The sequence below is a fragment of the Barbatula barbatula genome (assembly GCF_947034865.1).
Source record: "Barbatula barbatula genome assembly, chromosome: 6".
Classification (NCBI taxonomy): domain Eukaryota; kingdom Metazoa; phylum Chordata; class Actinopteri; order Cypriniformes; family Nemacheilidae; genus Barbatula; species Barbatula barbatula.
In genome coordinates this window covers 23,801,046-23,819,947 of record NC_136765.1, presented here as the reverse complement: position 1 = coordinate 23,819,947, position 18,902 = coordinate 23,801,046, and the positions used below count along the sequence as shown (strand labels likewise).

The 18,902-nt window shown below is 40.4% G+C and overlaps 2 protein-coding genes across 2 annotated transcripts in view; one reads left to right on the top strand and one right to left on the bottom strand.

Moving 5' to 3' along the window:
- Positions 1–5,758, top strand: part of npas3 (neuronal PAS domain protein 3) — a gene marked incomplete at its 3' end in the record, with an annotated part of 208,956 nt that extends 203,198 nt beyond the window's left edge. Inside the window, exons 10-12 of the mRNA XM_079459342.1 lie at positions 1,909–2,056; positions 2,639–2,754; positions 4,362–5,758. Coding sequence (XP_079315468.1) covers positions 1,909–2,056; positions 2,639–2,754; positions 4,362–5,758 — 1,661 coding nt within the window. The remainder of the gene's footprint in view (positions 1–1,908; positions 2,057–2,638; positions 2,755–4,361) is intronic.
- Positions 5,759–11,257: 5,499 nt separating this feature from the next.
- Positions 11,258–16,037, bottom strand: egln3 (egl-9 family hypoxia-inducible factor 3). The gene is made up of 5 exons (XM_079459061.1): positions 15,285–16,037; positions 12,625–12,744; positions 12,403–12,539; positions 12,241–12,314; positions 11,258–12,154 (listed from the first exon to the last, which is right to left on the bottom strand). The coding sequence occupies exons 1-5, from the start codon at positions 15,639–15,641 to the stop codon at positions 12,126–12,128; spliced, it is 717 nt and encodes a 238-aa protein (XP_079315187.1). The 5' UTR covers positions 15,642–16,037; the 3' UTR covers positions 11,258–12,125.
- Positions 16,038–18,902: the final 2,865 nt, after the last annotated feature.

Genomic DNA, 18,902 nt, shown 5'->3' with positions numbered 1-18,902 from the left:
GATTCCGGTCCATTCTATTGGTTGTATTTGTTGTTACGTTTGACATGTTTGACTGAAACAGGAAGTGCTTCTGGACCATCTCTAAAGTACTTACCGCAAATTGCTCTTCATACTGTTTCTTTAAATGAGCGAACGCATTTTACTTTCCTGTTGGTGATGTGTCACATTTAAATCCGAATAACACAACATGAAATGCCTCCCATTCACTTCCCCTGCCAGACCTTGCCCGGTTGCCGCAGATCTGCATGTCCCGTTCTCTCATTCATAAAAGGCTTGTCTTTACAATAATACCCCAGTGGACTGCAAGGACTTTTTCCATAAAGCAATTTCACGGGTGTAAATTACTTACTTTTATATGACAGTGACACTCTCTACCCCTCCTGCTAGAAGTGAGGCCACGCTGGGTAAAGGGTATCTGAAGGTAGCTTTGCCTATTATGGAAGGGATCCAAGTGATTTAACAGAACTGAAGGACAGGGGCACTGGCAAAGAGAGAGATGGAATGGGAGGACGGAAATAGAGAGAGAAAGAGAAAGAGAGAGGAGACCGTCCTGCAGTCTTGCCCGAGGCTCCAGGAGAAGGCAGAGATTAAAGAGGCCGTATTCCTTTTAAAGCCTCCAAAAGCAGCCAACGACTCCTGCGCCGAAAAATAAAGAGAGAGAGAGAAAGAGAGAGAGGAGAAGAGGGCTGGCTTCATTACCGCTAAATCAATAACTCAAGCAGGCCCTGATTGATTTAATGGCAGTGTAACCGAAAGGGGGTTAAAAAATAAGCCTTACCTGTACGGATGTCGGTGCCGGGCGGAGCCAACGTGGCCCAATCACATCAAATGCAATGCAGATGAGATCAGGTTTAAAGGGGGGGAATATACGTCCTGGAATTTGTAGAGAGTAATGAGGGCTTAAAGTGGACGCTCGGACCGCTGTGTTCATAACTAGATCAGTCAGATTATTGCAGAGTTTTTTAAAGACTCAGTTTTAATTCTATTGTATGTCTGTCCTCTCTTCATCTCTGTATTGAAGTAACATGTTCAGACTATTTCAAAGAAAAAAAGTGATGAAACACTTTCATCTCTTTTTACCTTATTTAAGTGATCAAAGTCGTTCGGTGATTATTTATCACGTCGGTTGATCTTTTATCAAAATAAGAAGAAAATAATATGCGTGGTTTCGATAAGCGTAAACAAAACTCCACCGTAGATTCAGTAGCGCAACTTTCTGGAGTTGGAAGGTGAGAGCAAGGGTGCGATAAACCACTCCGTTTTCAAGTTACGGGTTGGTTTTACATTTATTGGTACAGAAAGCACGCAGTGAACTCAAGGCAATTATCAGCCGCCTTTGGGAGGGTTTCTTAAACAATGCCTATTAGTCTGTAATGATTTTAATTACTAGACGTATTCTTATATAAATCATTCTTCTCAATGGACTCTTTTCTTTAGGAAAGGGCTATTTGTAGCTGTAATTAAACCCGCAAATTTGAATTTACTGACTTGCTTGGATTCCGACTGTTTCTGTTTTGTGGAACGATGATTAATGCAAATCAGATTATTTCAGATGGCCATTTAGCGCTTAATTTTGCCAAAATGATGGCGACTGCCACAGTGTCTTCACACGGGTAGCCTCAGTCAAGGGCGCAGTGACAGAGATGTTGGCAAACAGTCACAGCGCCCTCTGCTGGTATTTCTGAACAGGATTTCTGTCAAGGAAAATAATGAATAGGTTTCAGCTTTACCTGGTTGGACCAACAAAGCAAATTATTGTTATCATTGCTGCTGTTGAATTGCTGTTATTTAATCTGATCGTATGTAATATTGCCACCAGGTCTGTGGAGTATAAAAAACATAATAGTTTATTATATGTGAAGGTGGCGTTATTCATGTTTATTTCCTTTTTTTACCTTCTTTCCACAGTAATGAATAAAGGACAGTGTGTGACAAAGTACTATCGCTGGATTCAAAAGAGCGGAGGTTATATCTGGATCCAGTCCAGCGCCACTATTGCAATCAATGCAAAGAACGGCAACGAGAAAAACATTATCTGGGTCAACTATGTACTTAGGTATAACACCTTTTCTTAAAAAAAATCATTTTGGTTTCATGCATTATTAAGAGTTATTAAATGGTAAGATGCATTATAATTGTTCATAACGTGTGTTGTAATACATTAAATGTTGTTGATAAGAATTATAACCAAAATGCGAAGTGAAACAATGAGAAGTGTTGTAATGTATATAAGTCAACTGTAGTTTCAATTATTCATGAGGCATTATAATGTGTATTACAAGGTATAATTAATACATTAAAACTACTTGTATATCGCATTATACATATATGCTTTAAGTTAAGGGTTTGCTAAATATCTTTTCACATGTTTGAACCTACGCTGTCAAAAGATGAAAAATCTCCCAAGTGAGAGAGTATTATAGTCTGTTCTGGTGTAAGATGTAGAAGGCCAAACAGAACGATCGTCTCAAACTGCTGTGTGATTTCTGGCCTTCTTTGGGTGGGCTCAGAGATCATTAGAGAAGCTCTGTGATTTGGGCCACAGCGGATCAATCATGACGGCTGGAGAAGTGTGCAGGATGTTTTACGCTGGCAAAGCGAATGACTTCTAACTTGGTGTTTTCTTTTGAATGCGCAGTAATCTGGAGTACAAAGACATACCCATGGATATCGCACAGCTGCCCAGCCTGCCGGAGAAAACATCTGAGTCTTCGGAAACGTCTGATTCAGAATCAGAGTCCAAGGAGAACTCAGGTAGAGTTACAATCCTCTTCTGGATTGACCTGGGGTCAGTTGTGTACTGGGGGTTAGATGGGCTTGTCATCAGAAGGTTGCTTGTTCAAATCTCAGTGCCAGTAGGTCATGACTGAAGTGCCCTTGAGCAAGGCACCTTTACCCCTGGTTGCTCTGCAGTAATGTGTCCCTGTAAAAAACTACTTGTAAGTCGCTTTGGATAAAACCGTCTGCCAAATGAATAAATGTAAATGTCTTCATTTGTGCCAATGTGTTACAATTTGCAACAAATCAGTGTTACGTTGTTAAAGGCACAGTTCACCTAAATTTACTCACCCTCAAGTTGTTCCAAGTCTGTATAAATGTCTTCGTTCTGATGAACACAGAGAAACATATTTGGAAGAATGCTTGTAGCAAAACAGCTCTTGGTAACCACTGACTACTCTATAGTGTAGGAAAAATTGCTTTATAAATGTTCTGTTGAATACAAATGAAGATATTTTGAAGAATGTTATAAAGCAAACATTTCTGGGACACTGTTTGACTACAATTGTCATTTTTCCTACTATGGTAGTCAATGGTGCCCAATAACTGTTTGGTTACAAGCGTTCTTCCAAATATATTTCTCTGTGTTAATCAGAACAAAGATATTTATACAGATTTGGAACAACAATTTGAGGGTGAGTAAACCATGGCAAAAAAAATTTTTTTGGGGCAAACTGTCCCTTTAAGTGTTTGTTTAAGATTTTACAGTGTGATGGTTTAGTGTTTCAGACACAGACATGATATAATGGAAAGTTATGAAACAAAGTTTTCCATTATCCAAACGCGCACGTATCACCTTCGGGCTCTTACTGTGCGAAATATCTTCATTCTGATAATTACCAGAAATTATGTAGGACAAGGAAATGTGGTGCTTTCGATATGTCCCCAAAACTGGTGTAAATAGTCAATTAAGATTCGGCAGCCAGTTGGAGATATTAATTATACATTCCAAAAGGAGATGAAGTGAGATTCCAGAGATGGTGGTGGCTGTGAAGTGAACAAGGCTGGGTGACAGACTGGGGATTGTGCCAACATATTGGCCGCTGGGCATCTCTGCACACTGAGCCTTTTGCCAGCTTTCATCACAGAGGTTACAGACTGTGCCAGCTGCAGCTGGACCAAACCATGCCCTCTTCGCTAGCTCTTCCCATACCATCTCCTCCCCCTGTCTTTATCTGTTTCACTTTCTCGTTCATTGCTGGCATGTTCTTCCTTAGGCTAGAATCACCAAATCCTTGAGAACATTTTAATTTATTTTTAAAAAGACAGTCCTTAAATTTCATTTTGATGTAGATGTTCATTATTAAGAGTAAAAACACAGCAATTGTAGTCGCTTGTTCTGAACATGCCATACTATGCTGTTCATGTCTAAAGAAATGACTAACTATAAGTCACCATGGGCTAATGCAAAACTTCAAAGAGCAGTTGCTCTAGAAGCATAATAGACACGGTAAACGTAATCCAACTGGAGTGTCTAAACATTCAAAGAATACCCTAAATGAAGTACAGTTTTGGTATTTAGGATTTAGAGGTGAACTTTGCTATACAAAGGCATGTCCTCTAAACTTTTCTTTCTCTCCCAGAAGACAACGAAAACTCCAAGTCAGGTGGGAAGGGAAACCCGTCTTCCGAGAACAGCGAGGACCCCGAGTCGGACAGTAAGAAACAGACGGGCCAGCCGCCAGAGCAGGAGATGAGACGACAGGAGGAAGGAGACAGTTCCAGCAATCCAGAAAGTCAAGACAGCGAAGACAGCCTGGAACCATCCGACTGTGAAACCGACCACAAGGAAGGACATGTGGGTCGATTGGGCGGCTTACACATAAAGGTAGAGCGCTACGGCGATGTAGAAGAACTGCGGGACTCCCCCACCTCTTCCTCTTCGGAGGAGGAAGAGGAAGATGAGGACGAGATCGTGAAGGAATGCAACAGCGCAGGTGAGCTGAGCGGACCGGCAATGAGCAGACACCAAAAGAGAAAGAAGAGAAGGAAAAAGCAGAGATGGGACGGAAGTCGGCAGCGGCTCCGTCTGTCGCCTTCGGCCACCGCCACTCCCAGTCCCAGCGGCATGGACCCCAACCTCGGAGACCAGCCTCCCCTTTTGCTCCCGCCCTCCCCGACCAGTGCCTCTGTGCTCAAGATCAAGACCGAGATGTCGGAGCCGATAAACTTCGACAACGACAGCAGCATCTGGAACTACCCGCCGAACCGAGAGATCTCCCGCAACGAATCCCCCTACAGCATGACAAAACCCCACGACACCTTCCCTTCCCCCCAGCCTGCCGGTCTGCAGGTGTCCATTCCCGAGTCTGTCCTCACTCCACCTGGTGCCGAGAGCGGAGGAGGCAGCAGAAAGCCCAACTTCAACGGCAATGGTAGCAGCGCCAACAACCCCCCCACCACTGTGTCCAGTGCAACTCCGGGCAGCCTGGCTCTTCCTTCCAGTTCCTCCACGGCTGACCCACTCTCCCCACCTCTGTCGGCCTCGCCGCGGGACAAGCAGCAGGGCACGCCCACCTCCTCTGGCTCCCTGCTCTACACCAGTGACCTAGAAGCCCTGCAGAGGTTACAAGCGGGTAACGTGGTGCTTCCGTTGGTGCACAGAGTCACAGGAACACTCGCGGCCACCAGCACGGCCTCCCCACGAGTCTACACCACTGGAACGATTCGATACGCCCCGGCAGACGTCAGCCTGGCTATGCAGGGCAACCTCTTGCCTAACGCCCACGCTGCTGTGAACTTTGTGGATGGGCCCAGTTTCGGCATAGACCCCAAGACACCCATGGAGATGCTGTACCACCACGTGCACCGGCTCAACATGTCCACACCCTTCGGCGGAGCGGTCAGCGGAGCCGGACTGACGCAGATGCCCGCTGCTAACGTCTTCACCACGGCAGAAGGACTCTTCTCCACGCTTCCGTTCCCAGTCTACAGCAACGGCATCCACAACACACAAACTCTGGAGCGCAAAGAGGATTGAAGCAAAACATCGAGACCATATTACTGTGTTCAACTGTGACTCTTGTGAGGCAAAGACTGTGTATTAAAGTTTGGGGAAGTGAGATGTTCTAGCACTTTGAATTTTGAGCAATTGAGCTTGTCTAACCGAAATGAATGGTTTCTCTTTGTGTGTCTTTCTATCTTTCTATCTTCTCTAGTTCTTCTTCCTTCTTTCTCCTTGATGACAGTTTCTCAAAACAGACTAAAGAGTTCCTTCCGAGCCACAGGGAGTTGATAGCACTGTAGCATAGCGTAACGAAAAGAAGAAGACTGACAGGAAAATAAACCGTTCATATTTCCGACGGTGATCAAGACCGATGCTGACAAAAGGATGTTACCCTATTTGATATAGTTCAAGGGGTTTTAAATGGGGAACGGTATTTTAGAAGAAATGTTTTTCTCTTGGTTTTTTATAGCTGCAAATCATGCATTTTAAAAAAGCAATTTTAGCCGGGTATCGACCTGTGAATAGAATGTTACTCCAAAATCCCAGGACATGGAACAGGTCAGCGTGAGATTTTTCCAGTTCCATCTTCTGTTTGCGGATCCATGGTGCTATCATTGAGTTACGCTCACTCAGCTGGCTGATGCAGGCACTGTTCAGACGAATAGCGGCCTCGGAGCATGTCAAACCTCTAACAGACGCGTTACGTTTGATCGTTGTGTTTTTAAATTATGTTGATCCGGGAGGGTATTTTGACTCAATGTGATTGAGTCGAGAAACGGAAAAGGGTGATTATTATATTTACGTTAAACTGAATTGTCTCTCAGTTCAACTGAGGCTAATTTTACATCACAGACTTCGAGATGAATGTTAAACTCCAACAGGCTTCGGTCAGAGCTATTCTTAATCGTTTCGGTTTTCGATTTTCGTTGAATGTTTACACTCCCACTTGAGCTTAAAAGCTTGGCGTTTTTTCCGAAATCGACCTCCCCATCCCTTACCCCTTAACTCTCTCTGAAAATCACATATCAAACAGAGATTGTAATGAGGACGTGCATTCTCAATCAAAAAAAAGCCACATTCCTCGTTTTTACCCACTGTTGCCAAAAAATGTTACTCTCACAGTTTTGGTGTTAAAACACTGTGATTTGATGTGTAAAAAAGTAATAAAACGGACGAAAACTGTCGCCTCATCCTTTGGCAGCCGCCCATCAAGTCATCTATTACGCAGCGTGATAATTGTAAACTTGTACAATGTGTAAGTGTCATTGGCTGTCAGTCTCCATAGCAACTTAAGTGTGTGTTACTATATGCAGTATATACTGAGCTAATGTAGCTGTTTTGTCCTTTGTCCTCTCTGTGCTAGTCCGGGCTCGGACGGGGAAACGTGTTCTCCCTCTAGTGCCCCTGCAGTCTTAGTGAACCAGTGGAGGTTAGTGGATTTTGTGTGGTGGCCTTCCGATGTAGTGTCACCTTTTTTGCTGCTTACTTTTTGTATGTATTCCTTTTATCTGTTTCTGCTATTGCTTTGCTGTCGTGTAGTCTGCGGGCCTCTCTCTCTTTTCTCAGAGATAAAAGACTCTAAACTTGCTCAAAGGTTTAAGGAGCCATTTTTTTCCACTGAGGAATTCTGGGATTGCAGTTTCCAGCTCCAAAACTATGAGAACGAATGAAAAGCCGAAGTAGCATTTTACTAGACTGGAACCTTAAACGCCTCAGATGTGAAACATTCCCAGAGTCCCTTGTGCTTCTCTTGTGCATTGGGTGTATTTCATTGGTTTCCACCAAACCTGTTGACTTCAAGGACCCTGCAACTCACACACACACACACACTTGCACACAAACACACACACACACACACACACACAAAAGAAAAACGTTGATGGTAGTATTTCAGGACAATAAACGATTTTAAAGATTTCTAAAGAGATGAAAAAATATTTCGCACTATAAAATCTATTTTTATAGGTGTTTTGAAAATGCATGTTTACTCAGTTGATCGTTTGGTTTACTTGATTTCGTTGGGTCCAGCGGCTTTGTCGATGTGCAGTGTTTTTTAGTCTGTCCAGCAAAGGGAAGAGAAAGCCTTCGTCTTTTTACCGTCTTCTCTCCCCCCCGAACCCCCCCCCCATCCCCCCCCGATATCAGGAAACTTGTGTCTGTGGTTTCTGTGAAGATAATGTTGTTACTCAAACCCAGGTCATGATGTATTAATAAGTTTTTAAAAACGGTTGCTCGGTTGCAGGAGAGAGCTTGCGTCGCTGCTGCGGGATCTTAGATTTTAGCATTTTGTACGTAGATCAGAAACGGCGTTGGGGACGGGGTGTTGGGGGGCAGCTCGAAAACAGACACAGTGGACCAGGAAATACACCCATATGTTACTAACAGAACAGCCGGGCGAGCTGTCTCAATGTATCTGTGTTGTGTCAAAATGATTGCTGGTGATTTAATCTTAAACTAATCTCAGCTGCTGTCAGATAAATAGTGTTTAAAATTACAATATGAGAAATCACTTCATTACCTGTGAAGACTCTGTGTCTGTGTTTTTAACTATTTCTTGTACAATTATACAGATTCTTTTATGAGGAACTTGGTGCCAAGTAGAAGAATATGGGAGAATGGGATTCTCTTAGTATCAGTGTTAACAGTGTTATAAATTCTAAGTACGAAAAACAAATTAAAATATTAAAAAGAGAAAACTATGGTACATTTTTATTTTTGATTTGATTTCCTTGATTTCTTTTTCAGAAAACGACAAAAAAAACATAACTAACTGAAGCTAACTTTGAGTGCCTGGCTTATTGTTTTGAAAACACGTTTTGTTCGTTCATTTACCATGAATAATGCTGCAATTCAAAACGATGTACATACTTCATTTTACAACAGGGTTATTTTATACTTTTGTAGGTTTTCATCAGTTAAAGCGACATGTCATACATGGTTGTCTTTCTGTAACACAGTTTTTTTACCATCTTACAGGTGCCATATTCATAATAAACTTTTCTTGGATTTGTTACTAGCTGGCATCATTTCTTTCACATTCTGTTCATCATAACTGAATGGCGAGCATCCGTGATTATTCTTTGCTTTACCGCTTCTTTACGTTCGTTCTTTTCTCTCCTATGTTTCTTCCCCCCGGTTCTTGATTTTGGTCAATGTGTTGAACACTTTTCAGGTTTCAGGTAAGGGAGTATCACGATATTCCCATGTAGCCCAGCTGTCTTTTGCTTCCACATGAATGGCAATCCAGTGCACTTACAATATAGTGCCCACATACCAGGGCATTGGCGTTTTTTAGCAGTGGCTGTGAATCTCCTTTTTGTTGGACAGATTCTCACGGGTATTTCTGATATGTTATTTCCACCTCACGATATCTTTACCAGGTTTTCAATTAGCAGGACAATTTTATTCTGTGTCTTCTATTATATGGATCTCACTGTAACTTCCTACAGCAAAGCTAAATAAAAAGGGAAAATGCTTCCTTTTAATAGTGTTTTACTTCAGTATGTTTTTCAATCCTATTAGGTCTTCAAAAGGGAAATCTATTGTCTATTGCTCAGATGTTGCTCTTATAATACATGAGACTTAATGGAGCTCTGGGTTGTGGCTCATTAAAAAATCAAATTTTACTCTGATGAAGAGACAATCCTCCTGAATGGGCTATGTTACATTTCCAATTTTTTTGCATTTACTAGACAACAAAATAAACAATCTAGTACGCAAGTCAGAATTTTCATCAGTGAGCAATAGTGTTATGTGTCTTATTTGCAATATGAAACTTATAAAGCACTCGTATGTTGCTACCACACCCATATTTATCAATAAACAGCTTACTTAAATGCGTTAAAACATTACAATTGTTTTCTAACCCTCAAAAACCAGCTGTAAAACAATCTCATTTGTTCTCCATTTCAGTCTCATTGATGCAATTTAGGGAAATAAGTGAACACATGCTTTTTTGTGCATCGCTCGGTAACGCCGTTCCTTCCCCTTTTTCTCTCCTTCCTGTTTTTCTCTTGTTCATCCTTCTCCTCTGACTTCAGGCATTGAGGGGGAGGTCATCGCTGAAGCCCGCTGAAGAAATCCAACCAACTTTAAATATTTTACGCAATTTTAAATGAAGCCCATGAATGATAGATCACAGGCGAGAGAGAAAGAGAGGAGGTGGTGCCGAAAAAACCCAAACCTGAATCCTCCCTAATGATTAGGAGCCGTCCATCTCCTCTATACAGTCCTTATTGGAAATCAAGAGTGTGTTTATATAGCAAAGAGACTCTCATTGGAGTAGCTACGGGTATATAGAGCTATAGTGCCTATACAGGAAAAATGAAGTAACTGTCTCTCAAAAGCCATATGCTGTTGTGACCAGTTTTACAGGTCTTTTTGATCATATTTTTTATATTTGACAGTAATATGAGATGTGGGGTCTCTACAGAAAGAAAGACAGGTTAAAGTTATACAATATATACAATACCTATAAGGTTTCATTGTGTCAGCAAAAACACAAAGTATCAATAATTTCCCTCGTATTCTATTATATGATTATTATTATTGCATTATGTTATGAGATTATGTTTTCATCATACTGGTGCACTTTATGAGGATTTTTATTTTGTGGGACTGTCGGGCATCACCGACAGGACATCTGCAGTGGGGCAAGAGCGACATCTCGTGGTTAGTTTATAAACTACAGTTAGCAAGCATACTGCTTTCTTTGCAGTATATTACGCCACGTGTCTTTACGGGATGTGTGTGAATGAACAGAATCTAACGATCCCGGATCTCTGTGTGAAGAGGTCTATACAGTGTTGTCATTTTCACCTTCATTTCAACAGGGATGCAATGTCGACGTGTGACGATACCTCCCCATTGTGAATAGCGGGAGCTCTCGTAAGTCTGCAACTCATAATAATGCATAATCTTCACTTGTGTGTGTAATAAATATATGGTGGAGAATGGTGCTAGTTTTCATACAGGGTCATGGAAACTGACTTTCCTAACATGCCCCAATGAGTCATCGAATGTTCGTTAAAGGATAACGCTACGGTGGAATGACGTTGGAAATAAAAACCCAAACCTTTACAAATGTGCAATATTTTCAAAATGAGTGTCATTAGTGTCTGGGTAACGCTGTTTTTAATTAAACATGACTAAGTTTGAAACAGCAGTGACGATCTGTTTCGATCACATCTAGTGCGCGTTTATAGCTTTTATTACGGTAGTATTATGTCAATGAGAGCGTAAATACAGCGCGCTTATCACTGTATTTACCGTAATACCAACAAGAGCAAAGGAGCTGCGCTTTCAAAGACACGCGATGGATGATTGTTATGTGTTTTCACCTGAATTGTGCGTAATGGAGGATAACGAAGTTTTATTTTAACGTGAGAAATGCAAATATATTGAGAGTGTTACTACAATCCGAGCAGCACTTTTCTTCAAATTCTTTGAGATTTATTTTGTTGCGCGAGTAGCTTCAATCCCGTCCATGAATCTGAACTCGAGCAAAACAATAAAACAGCGACACCTGGCGGTACGATTTGGCCAAAGGAAAGACTTTATTACTGAAGCAATACAGTATGAAAAATTCAGGACTTTTAGTGTTCAATTTGGCCATCTGTAGAATTGTACAACGTCTTTATTGATGAACAGTACATGAACGGAGATTTTCCAAAACGACGAAAAACTTTTCTCAAAAACATTCATTCAAGTTTGTGTTTACTCAGCATTGCTGACCCGCATGCAAGCCGATCATATTCTCTAAACTCACACCAGGACTGAAAAAGTTAAGCAATTAAATGTAATGCTTTACCAACAATACAGATTCTGCCTTCCATAAACATGTTGCACACTAGGTCAAACACATCAAACAATAATGCATACGATAAATTATCATGTCGCCTTTCTGAAGCACTTAAACGTCACCGTGTAAAGAATAAAAACAATTTTCGTAAAATATGTGCCAGTGACCACAATGCAAAAATACAAAAACAACAGCAACACGAAAATGAAATCAAAGAAATTGAAATATGTATAATGCTTGTCGATATTTTTCGTGCAAATAATAACTAGAATATATTTTTAAAAGCAGTAATATATTTATAATTTATAGATGCATCTTTTGCCGTATATATCTGGGTCTTTTTTAAAGAACAACTTGAATTACAATAAACATCTAATAGTTGATTTACTATACGTATTACAATTTTACATTGTTCACAAAATAGTCTTTACATTAGCAGCGTGGGACTCTTCTCTGATTTTAAGGACTGTTTTCAGAACAAAGTAAATCACAGTGGGTGGGGGAGTACCTTCAGTGCAAAAACCCGTATAAAAAATAAGCAAAAGAATAAAAGAAAACAAACAAATCCTCTTTGAGGAAACAGATTAGTGTGTGTCTACGTTAAGATGATGATCGTTCCTGCGAGGAGGCTGGAATATAAAAATAAACATTAGATCATGTGAATTAGATTAAAAAAAACACAGACGTTCATTTAAAACATTTGAACCGAACCAACCTGTCAGGTCTCTGAATTTCCTTTTAGCTTCAGCTCTTTCTTCTGAATCAAAGTACCACACGGTGATCGCATACCTGTTACACAAAACAAACCTTTTAGCCTGATGTTGAAATCGCCTCAACGCTCCGCTCTTGAACACGAAAGCTAATAAATGTGACTCACCTTGTAGCATATGATGGTTGAACCTCATGAGGGTTCCTTCGATCTGACCAGAAAAGCAGAAGTCGATCAAACAAAGGTTCGACGTCAGCCACGTAAGGCTTTCCTTCAGGAAATATCCTTAGTATCCCCCCGTGTTCCTACAAAAACACAATCACATTCGATGAATTGATGTCATGCGATAAATATTTTGTGAATTCAAAAACCACAATCTAAAGAGTCTACCTTGGCGTTCCAGTTTTTGTTCAGATAGTAAATACAGGTAACACAGCGACCGTCTGCGTTCGGATTATCTACATGTTTCACATATCCTGCTCCGTTTCCTGGATAACAAGCCACCATCGCCTGAAACAGAAGCACGGTAAACTCAGCTTGATAGATCTCTTTCATTATAACTTATGAACACTCAGACAAGCTTATATCAGGGAAAACAGGCGAGTGATTAATGACCTGTTTGTGGTTTTATTTATTAGGATCATATCGAGTTAAGACTGTAACCCAGCCTCGCTACAAACCATTGAAAGTAATGTTTACAATGTCAGATGTGACTTCTAAAGACATTTCTCAAAAATAACCAGAAAATAGATTGTAAAATGTTTCTAGTTACAAAAGAAGTGCTCAAACAAAACGTTGTAGTTTTTAACCACTAACAACCTATGCTTATATGGTGCTTTAAATGATGGAAAAACTAGCCAACGCACAATTTAATATCTATTTGGGTTGCAGAGATGGGTCTCCGATAGACAGTTTAAGTGCCAAAAAGAAATATCTCATAAAAAAGGGTCTTTCTAAGGGTCTCCGATTTAGGATCTATCTTAAAACAGTTTAAACCAAATTCTTTAAATTACAAAAACATAGCGAATTAAACTATTGACACAGATCTGTGTAAAACATTTTTTAACTTTTTGGCATTTACTTTTTTTATTTTCAAATCATTTAAATGTAAAATAAAGAACAATAAAGAAAACACACATACATTCAATATTTTTATTGCACAAATTATTGTACTATTTTAACTTTCAAAACAAATCACTTTATCCTCCATATCCTGTGAGCTCAAGAGCCCGTAACCCCCCCCCCCCCTTCCCAGCCCCCACATATACAAACACACAATGGGGGTCTAAGTCACGGTGTCCATGTTTACATTTCTGCAGACATGTCTTTATCATAATCGTGTTCCCACAATAAAAGAGCACACGCAAGTTTGCCGTCACAGCTTGGTGTAAACACGTAGCCAGCAGGAGGAAGTGTGTGTGTGGATGAAGAGAGCACGCTTGGCCAGCAGCCAGCGCTGTAAGGGTTTAATGACATTGCTACGTGTTGAACGTGAGTCTACTGTGCCACACAGAGTTCAGCTCCGATGACCAAACGCAGCCTTAAACCAACAGCTGTGATTCAGCACACTGAACCAGTTACGCCCATTGTTTTTGTGGTCAATAAAAAAAACATGATACATTACAGTAAATACATTAAGATAAGGAACGCTTTCTTCCCAACAAATATTTGTATTTAAAATATTTTATTATGCTTAAGGTTTATTATATTATTAAGATCGGGTTTGGGGTGGTAGCAGCTTAAGCAGAGAGAGTTTAATCTTTTCTGATGTGTTTTTGACGTTGGAAGGAAATTCATCTAAATGATTTATTTTTGACACGTTTGGGCATTTAACCAACTATGACATACGTGACAAAAACAAAGAAGACTTCTCTAACACTCAAACATCCCGTTTCTTTACTGTGGGCCCCCTGTTAACCCACTGTACACTGGTGTGGCGAGCAGTCACGCACAGACTATCTGTCCATTCATCACCAGTAACAGTGAAACCAGTGTGTGCCAAAACACTGTACTGGAACTGTCCAAAGCAAAGGGCTGAACAGAGACGAAAACTAATGAGTTCACCCATAAAAACATGCAAACATATATTGACTTTAAAGAACATATGTTGAGACGTTTAGGGTTAACATTTGCATTTGTATCATTGTATGTAATACATATTCTGAATTTACCAATAACATTTTGTAATTGTACGAGAACATGTTATGTGGAATGAAAATATTTCACTCCACATGTGACTGTAAATGCAAACTTTTAATGTGTTAACTAGTTTTGTGTAATGCAAGAACTATTAATGATAGTTATTTAAGGCTGTTAACAATTAATCACATACAGAATAAAAGTACTTATAAAAACATAATGCATACATTTAATTCAACACATTTAAGTAACATGGTTCTTTAAACAAATTCACATTTTGGTGCGTCAAAATCAACATGTTTAATGATGATTGTTCAAATCTACCCATAACCACACATTTCAAACGTTTAATTGAATAAACCTCATTTAATAAAGGCTGACTTTTTGTGACAACATGCCCAACGCACACAAATATTTCAAGCTGCCATTAAACAGCCTGCTTAAACTGTATTGTAGTTTAATTTAAAGTAAAATGGCATGTATGGTGTGTTTTTTTCATCTATATGGACATATGACTCAACCACATAGTTTACATTTAAAAATGTAAAAGAAAGTTTACATTTTATCCAAAGCGACTTACAAAGACTTCAGGGAGCAATAAGCGATTCTCATTGGTCTGTATTCACAGAAGAGATGAGTTTTAAGTAGTTTTGTAAAGTTGCGAGAGATATTTAGTTGCTTACGCGCTCTTGCGACTATTTCCCAGTGACAACATGCCCCGCATAATTCCCCTATATATGAATGAACTTTACTGCCATTTTAACTGCTCAATTTATATGTAAATGCATCAATGCATGTTGTCATGGAAATTTGTTTTGAAGTTAAACCGATAGCCAAATAAATCATAAGCATGTAAACAAGGCACCATATATGTGTCGGAACTCTTTAAAGTAGGCTATATTAATGCTCACCTTTGATCTAGCACAAATATTTTTCCCCAGTCGATCGACGCATGAAGATATCAACTTATCGATGAGTGTCAATAAGAAATTCACAGCCTCCGTGCCCCTCTCGTTCCCGTTAACCCACGTTATTTTATCTCCTCTGATGTTCCTCCTGCAAACTCCATTGCTTCGACCCGCAAGCTGTCCGTCATTGAGCAGCCCGCAGTAATGCATGCGCTTGACCTGACCCAATACCATTTGTCCCGCGATGTCCCCCAAAAAATGGTCCACGTAAAAGAAGCCCTGGTCCAGCAAAGCAGGGGCCACCTGCTCCGATGCAAGTTTCTCCAAGTGACTGTCCAAAGCATGCTGGAGAAATGGCATTTTGTCAATATGGATAAAGTTTTGAATCAAAGCGATTTCTAAAGGCTCGTCTATCGAGAAGCATTCAAAATCACGCGGACCGGCTTTGGTGGGACTAGGGCTGTTTTATAAAGAGCTCTGCGTGTGGTTCAAGCGCGGAGCTCCGCGCACCTGAAGCGCATGTGGAACGTGCAGAATGTGTGTCGCGCTCCGGTGGGCGGATTCTTTCACGCGAAAACCCCCATTCACTCCCACTCGCTTTTCAGCCATTGGACGCCACAAGTGCCGTTAGAAAATACACGTTTCCCACGCGTTCAAGTAGGGGTGAAAGAGTTTGGCAGTAGAAGAGAAGATAACGTTATTACCAGAATTCGCATTGGGCATGCGGTTCTAAATTAAGCTCGCTCTATGATGAGTAAACGCGAGTCTGGGAGTTGTAGTTTATGTGGATCAGCAGAAACAGTAGAGCATGTACTTTTATATTGTAATGCGTATGAAAATGAACGAGTACTTACACTTACACTTAAAACAATGCTGAATAATGGACTGAACCATCTTAAAACATACAACGCATTCACGGATTTCTTAAGAAAGGTAGATCTGGTTAATAGGATTTAAAAGGTTTTCCGTATTCATCAACGGGCCAAACTCCAGTCCAGTAGGTGGCGGGAATGCACCTTGCCAACCGCCATAAAAAGACAAAAGAAGAAGAATAAAAAACGCGTTATTTCAGAGAGGTGGATCTCAAATGCCAGAACGTTTGTCTGCATTCATTGAGATTTGTATTCACTGATATTTCCAATAATGTATATCCGACAGTTTGTAATTCTGTATTTACAGCATAAATTAAATGTGTGGAATCACAGACGGCTGTGATTGGTCCATCCCGGCCTTCGATGAGGAAGTAAACAAGTACCACGTGACAATGCCGCGTACGTGCTCCCTCAACAGCCGTCTGGCCAATAATTTACATCTGCGCGATACTGAGACTAGATATTAAATATATATTCAAGAACTGTTTAGACACAATAATCGATTAGGATGTTAAACATAGTACGTGACCAATTATAGACCAAGTCCGCCCATTTTAGAAACTTCCAGCTACGTGCCATTCTGCGAGTTTAACCGAACTGTCCTGAACTGTCCCGTAAAGCCAATATTGGCGGGCAAAAAAATGCAATGAAATAAAATCTTATGAGAACATTTATTCATTAAACCTTGCACGTACATTACAAACGTTAAACTGCATGTCTGATGTCAAATGAATCCTATGCTGCATCTTTGATGTTAATATTGAATTTATTTCAGGTACCGTGCGTAAAATCCGCCATTGAGGAGACCACCCGCCGCATGTACACGTTCATCCAATCATGCGGCTGAACTGTGAATCTAGTTATCCAGAAGACGCCATTCATCCGCAATCGATATGTCATAGGTATACTTATATCTTAACCAAACCAATACAACTTTTGCACAAAAAGGTGGAAAGAATAAATGACTATTAATTTTAATCAAGTTTACATTGCAATTGTGGAGGTCGCATGTAGGCAATACTACATTGAGAGCCCACTTTTATTTATCTCAAGCAACTCGACGTTACCTTGTGTCGTCCTCTTATTCTGTATTTCTCCAGTTTGCCGTCCGCGCAGGTGATGAGTTTGTCCATTCTGGTCAACAGATAGCCGATGTTTTGACCGCAGCTTTCCGACCCGTCGACCCATGCGATCTTATCCCCGCGAATAGCTTTGCTTTTCCCCAGTTTCTGGCTCACTACCTGTCCATCTTGCATGGTCCCACTCTGATGGATACGTCTCACCTCCTGAATCACGCGCTCTCCAATTTTGTCTCCAAGAAAATGATCCACGATACACAAACCGTACGAGTTCAAGCACGGGATGATGTATTGTAAGACTAGTTTGTTAGTGTTTGGTCGTTTGTGGTCTTTGGATTTTGGCCGGTTACTGCGGGGTCTCCTGATCTCTTTGGGCACTTCCATCATGTTAAAATGGGTTTCATCTGGACACCTGTTCTGCTTGCGACGGTCCGCATGGTTTTGAGTTCCTTCTGGGGAATCGTACGTGGTTAAAGAAGTTTGTTCTTCTGGGGTAGGATTTCCTTGATAGTCTGCCATTGAACCCGTTATAGCAAGAGCGCAGTGCGCAAACTTTAGGAAAGATGAGAGTGTGAAGCTGAGCTACATGCAACACATGTTTCAAACCCTAATATAGAGCACACACACTGAACAAGTCTGAACAGAAAAGATGTTCTCTGAGGCAGACGATCATTTTATCTAATAAAAACATTTACATTTTGAATCAGTCATAAATTTGTTCTTGCTTCACACATTGTGTCATGTCAGACCAGGGTGTTTTTTAAATGTGGATGCTTAAAAGGTTTCTTAATAATAACAATAATAAAAGGGGCATGTCTAAAATGTTTATGTCCAAAAATAGTTTTAGATTTTAGAAATTTAGCAGAAGAGAAGGTATTATCTTCATGTTATACTGTAAAAATGTTGCCTTTATGTCTAAGTAATTTCAATTGTCTTAACATGTCATTTAGACTTTCTATTTTAAATGCTGACTGGTAATGTCATTGCTGTAAACTTACAGTATCAAAATGAATGTAAAAAGTTAATGTAAACACAAATAACCACAATGACTTATCATTCCTTGTGTTTCTTTCGTTAAATGTCAACTGTGTTTATAATCACATTTGTATGTCTTGCTGTTTTCTGCAGGATAATAACACAGCGGGGTAAATCTGTTCGGCTTTGGCCGTCTGAAGTGGATCAAATAAGAAAATGCACTTTGATTGGCTAAAAATAGCACGGAAATAATTAAGGAGATATCAGAGACATGACGTTGGTGCTTTCCCTGAAGACATCTGTTTGTATGCTTTGGTTTCTGCGAAGGGGTTACATGGAGTTAATTTATTGCACAATGCACTGATATATGTTGTGTGATACCTTGTGATAAGACACATCACAAGTAACATTTTGACATTAATGCATATTTTCTAATGCAGTCAGGTGTGCACGTGGTGGTTTGATCAGATAAACCATGTGTCAGGATTTGCGTTCATCTATAAGCGGTCAAAACACAGTAAAAGGTCACCTGGAATGTGTGTGCACAACAGGATATTTGATTTGCTCTACATCAGAAGTGCAAACTCCAGACAGTCCACAGGGGTGTACGTGTGAACACACTCATCCCGTAGTTTAAAGTGTAACCAGCTGCTATTTTCATTTTGAGCTCATGCCAGTGATATAAATCTGAGGGC

Excerpts from the sequence above, each read along its gene's own strand:
- egln3 (XM_079459061.1), bottom strand. The coding sequence starts at position 15,641 with ATGCCATTTCTCCAGCATGCTTTGGACAGTCACTTGGAGAAACTTGCA. Across the intron at positions 12,745-15,284 it reads ATATTTGTGCTAGATCAAAG|GCGATGGTGGCTTGTTATCC; the intron begins GTGAGCATTAAT and ends CTTCTGTTTCAG. Across the intron at positions 12,540-12,624 it reads ACAAAAACTGGAACGCCAAG|GAACACGGGGGGATACTAAG; the intron begins GTAGACTCTTTA and ends GTGTTTTTGTAG.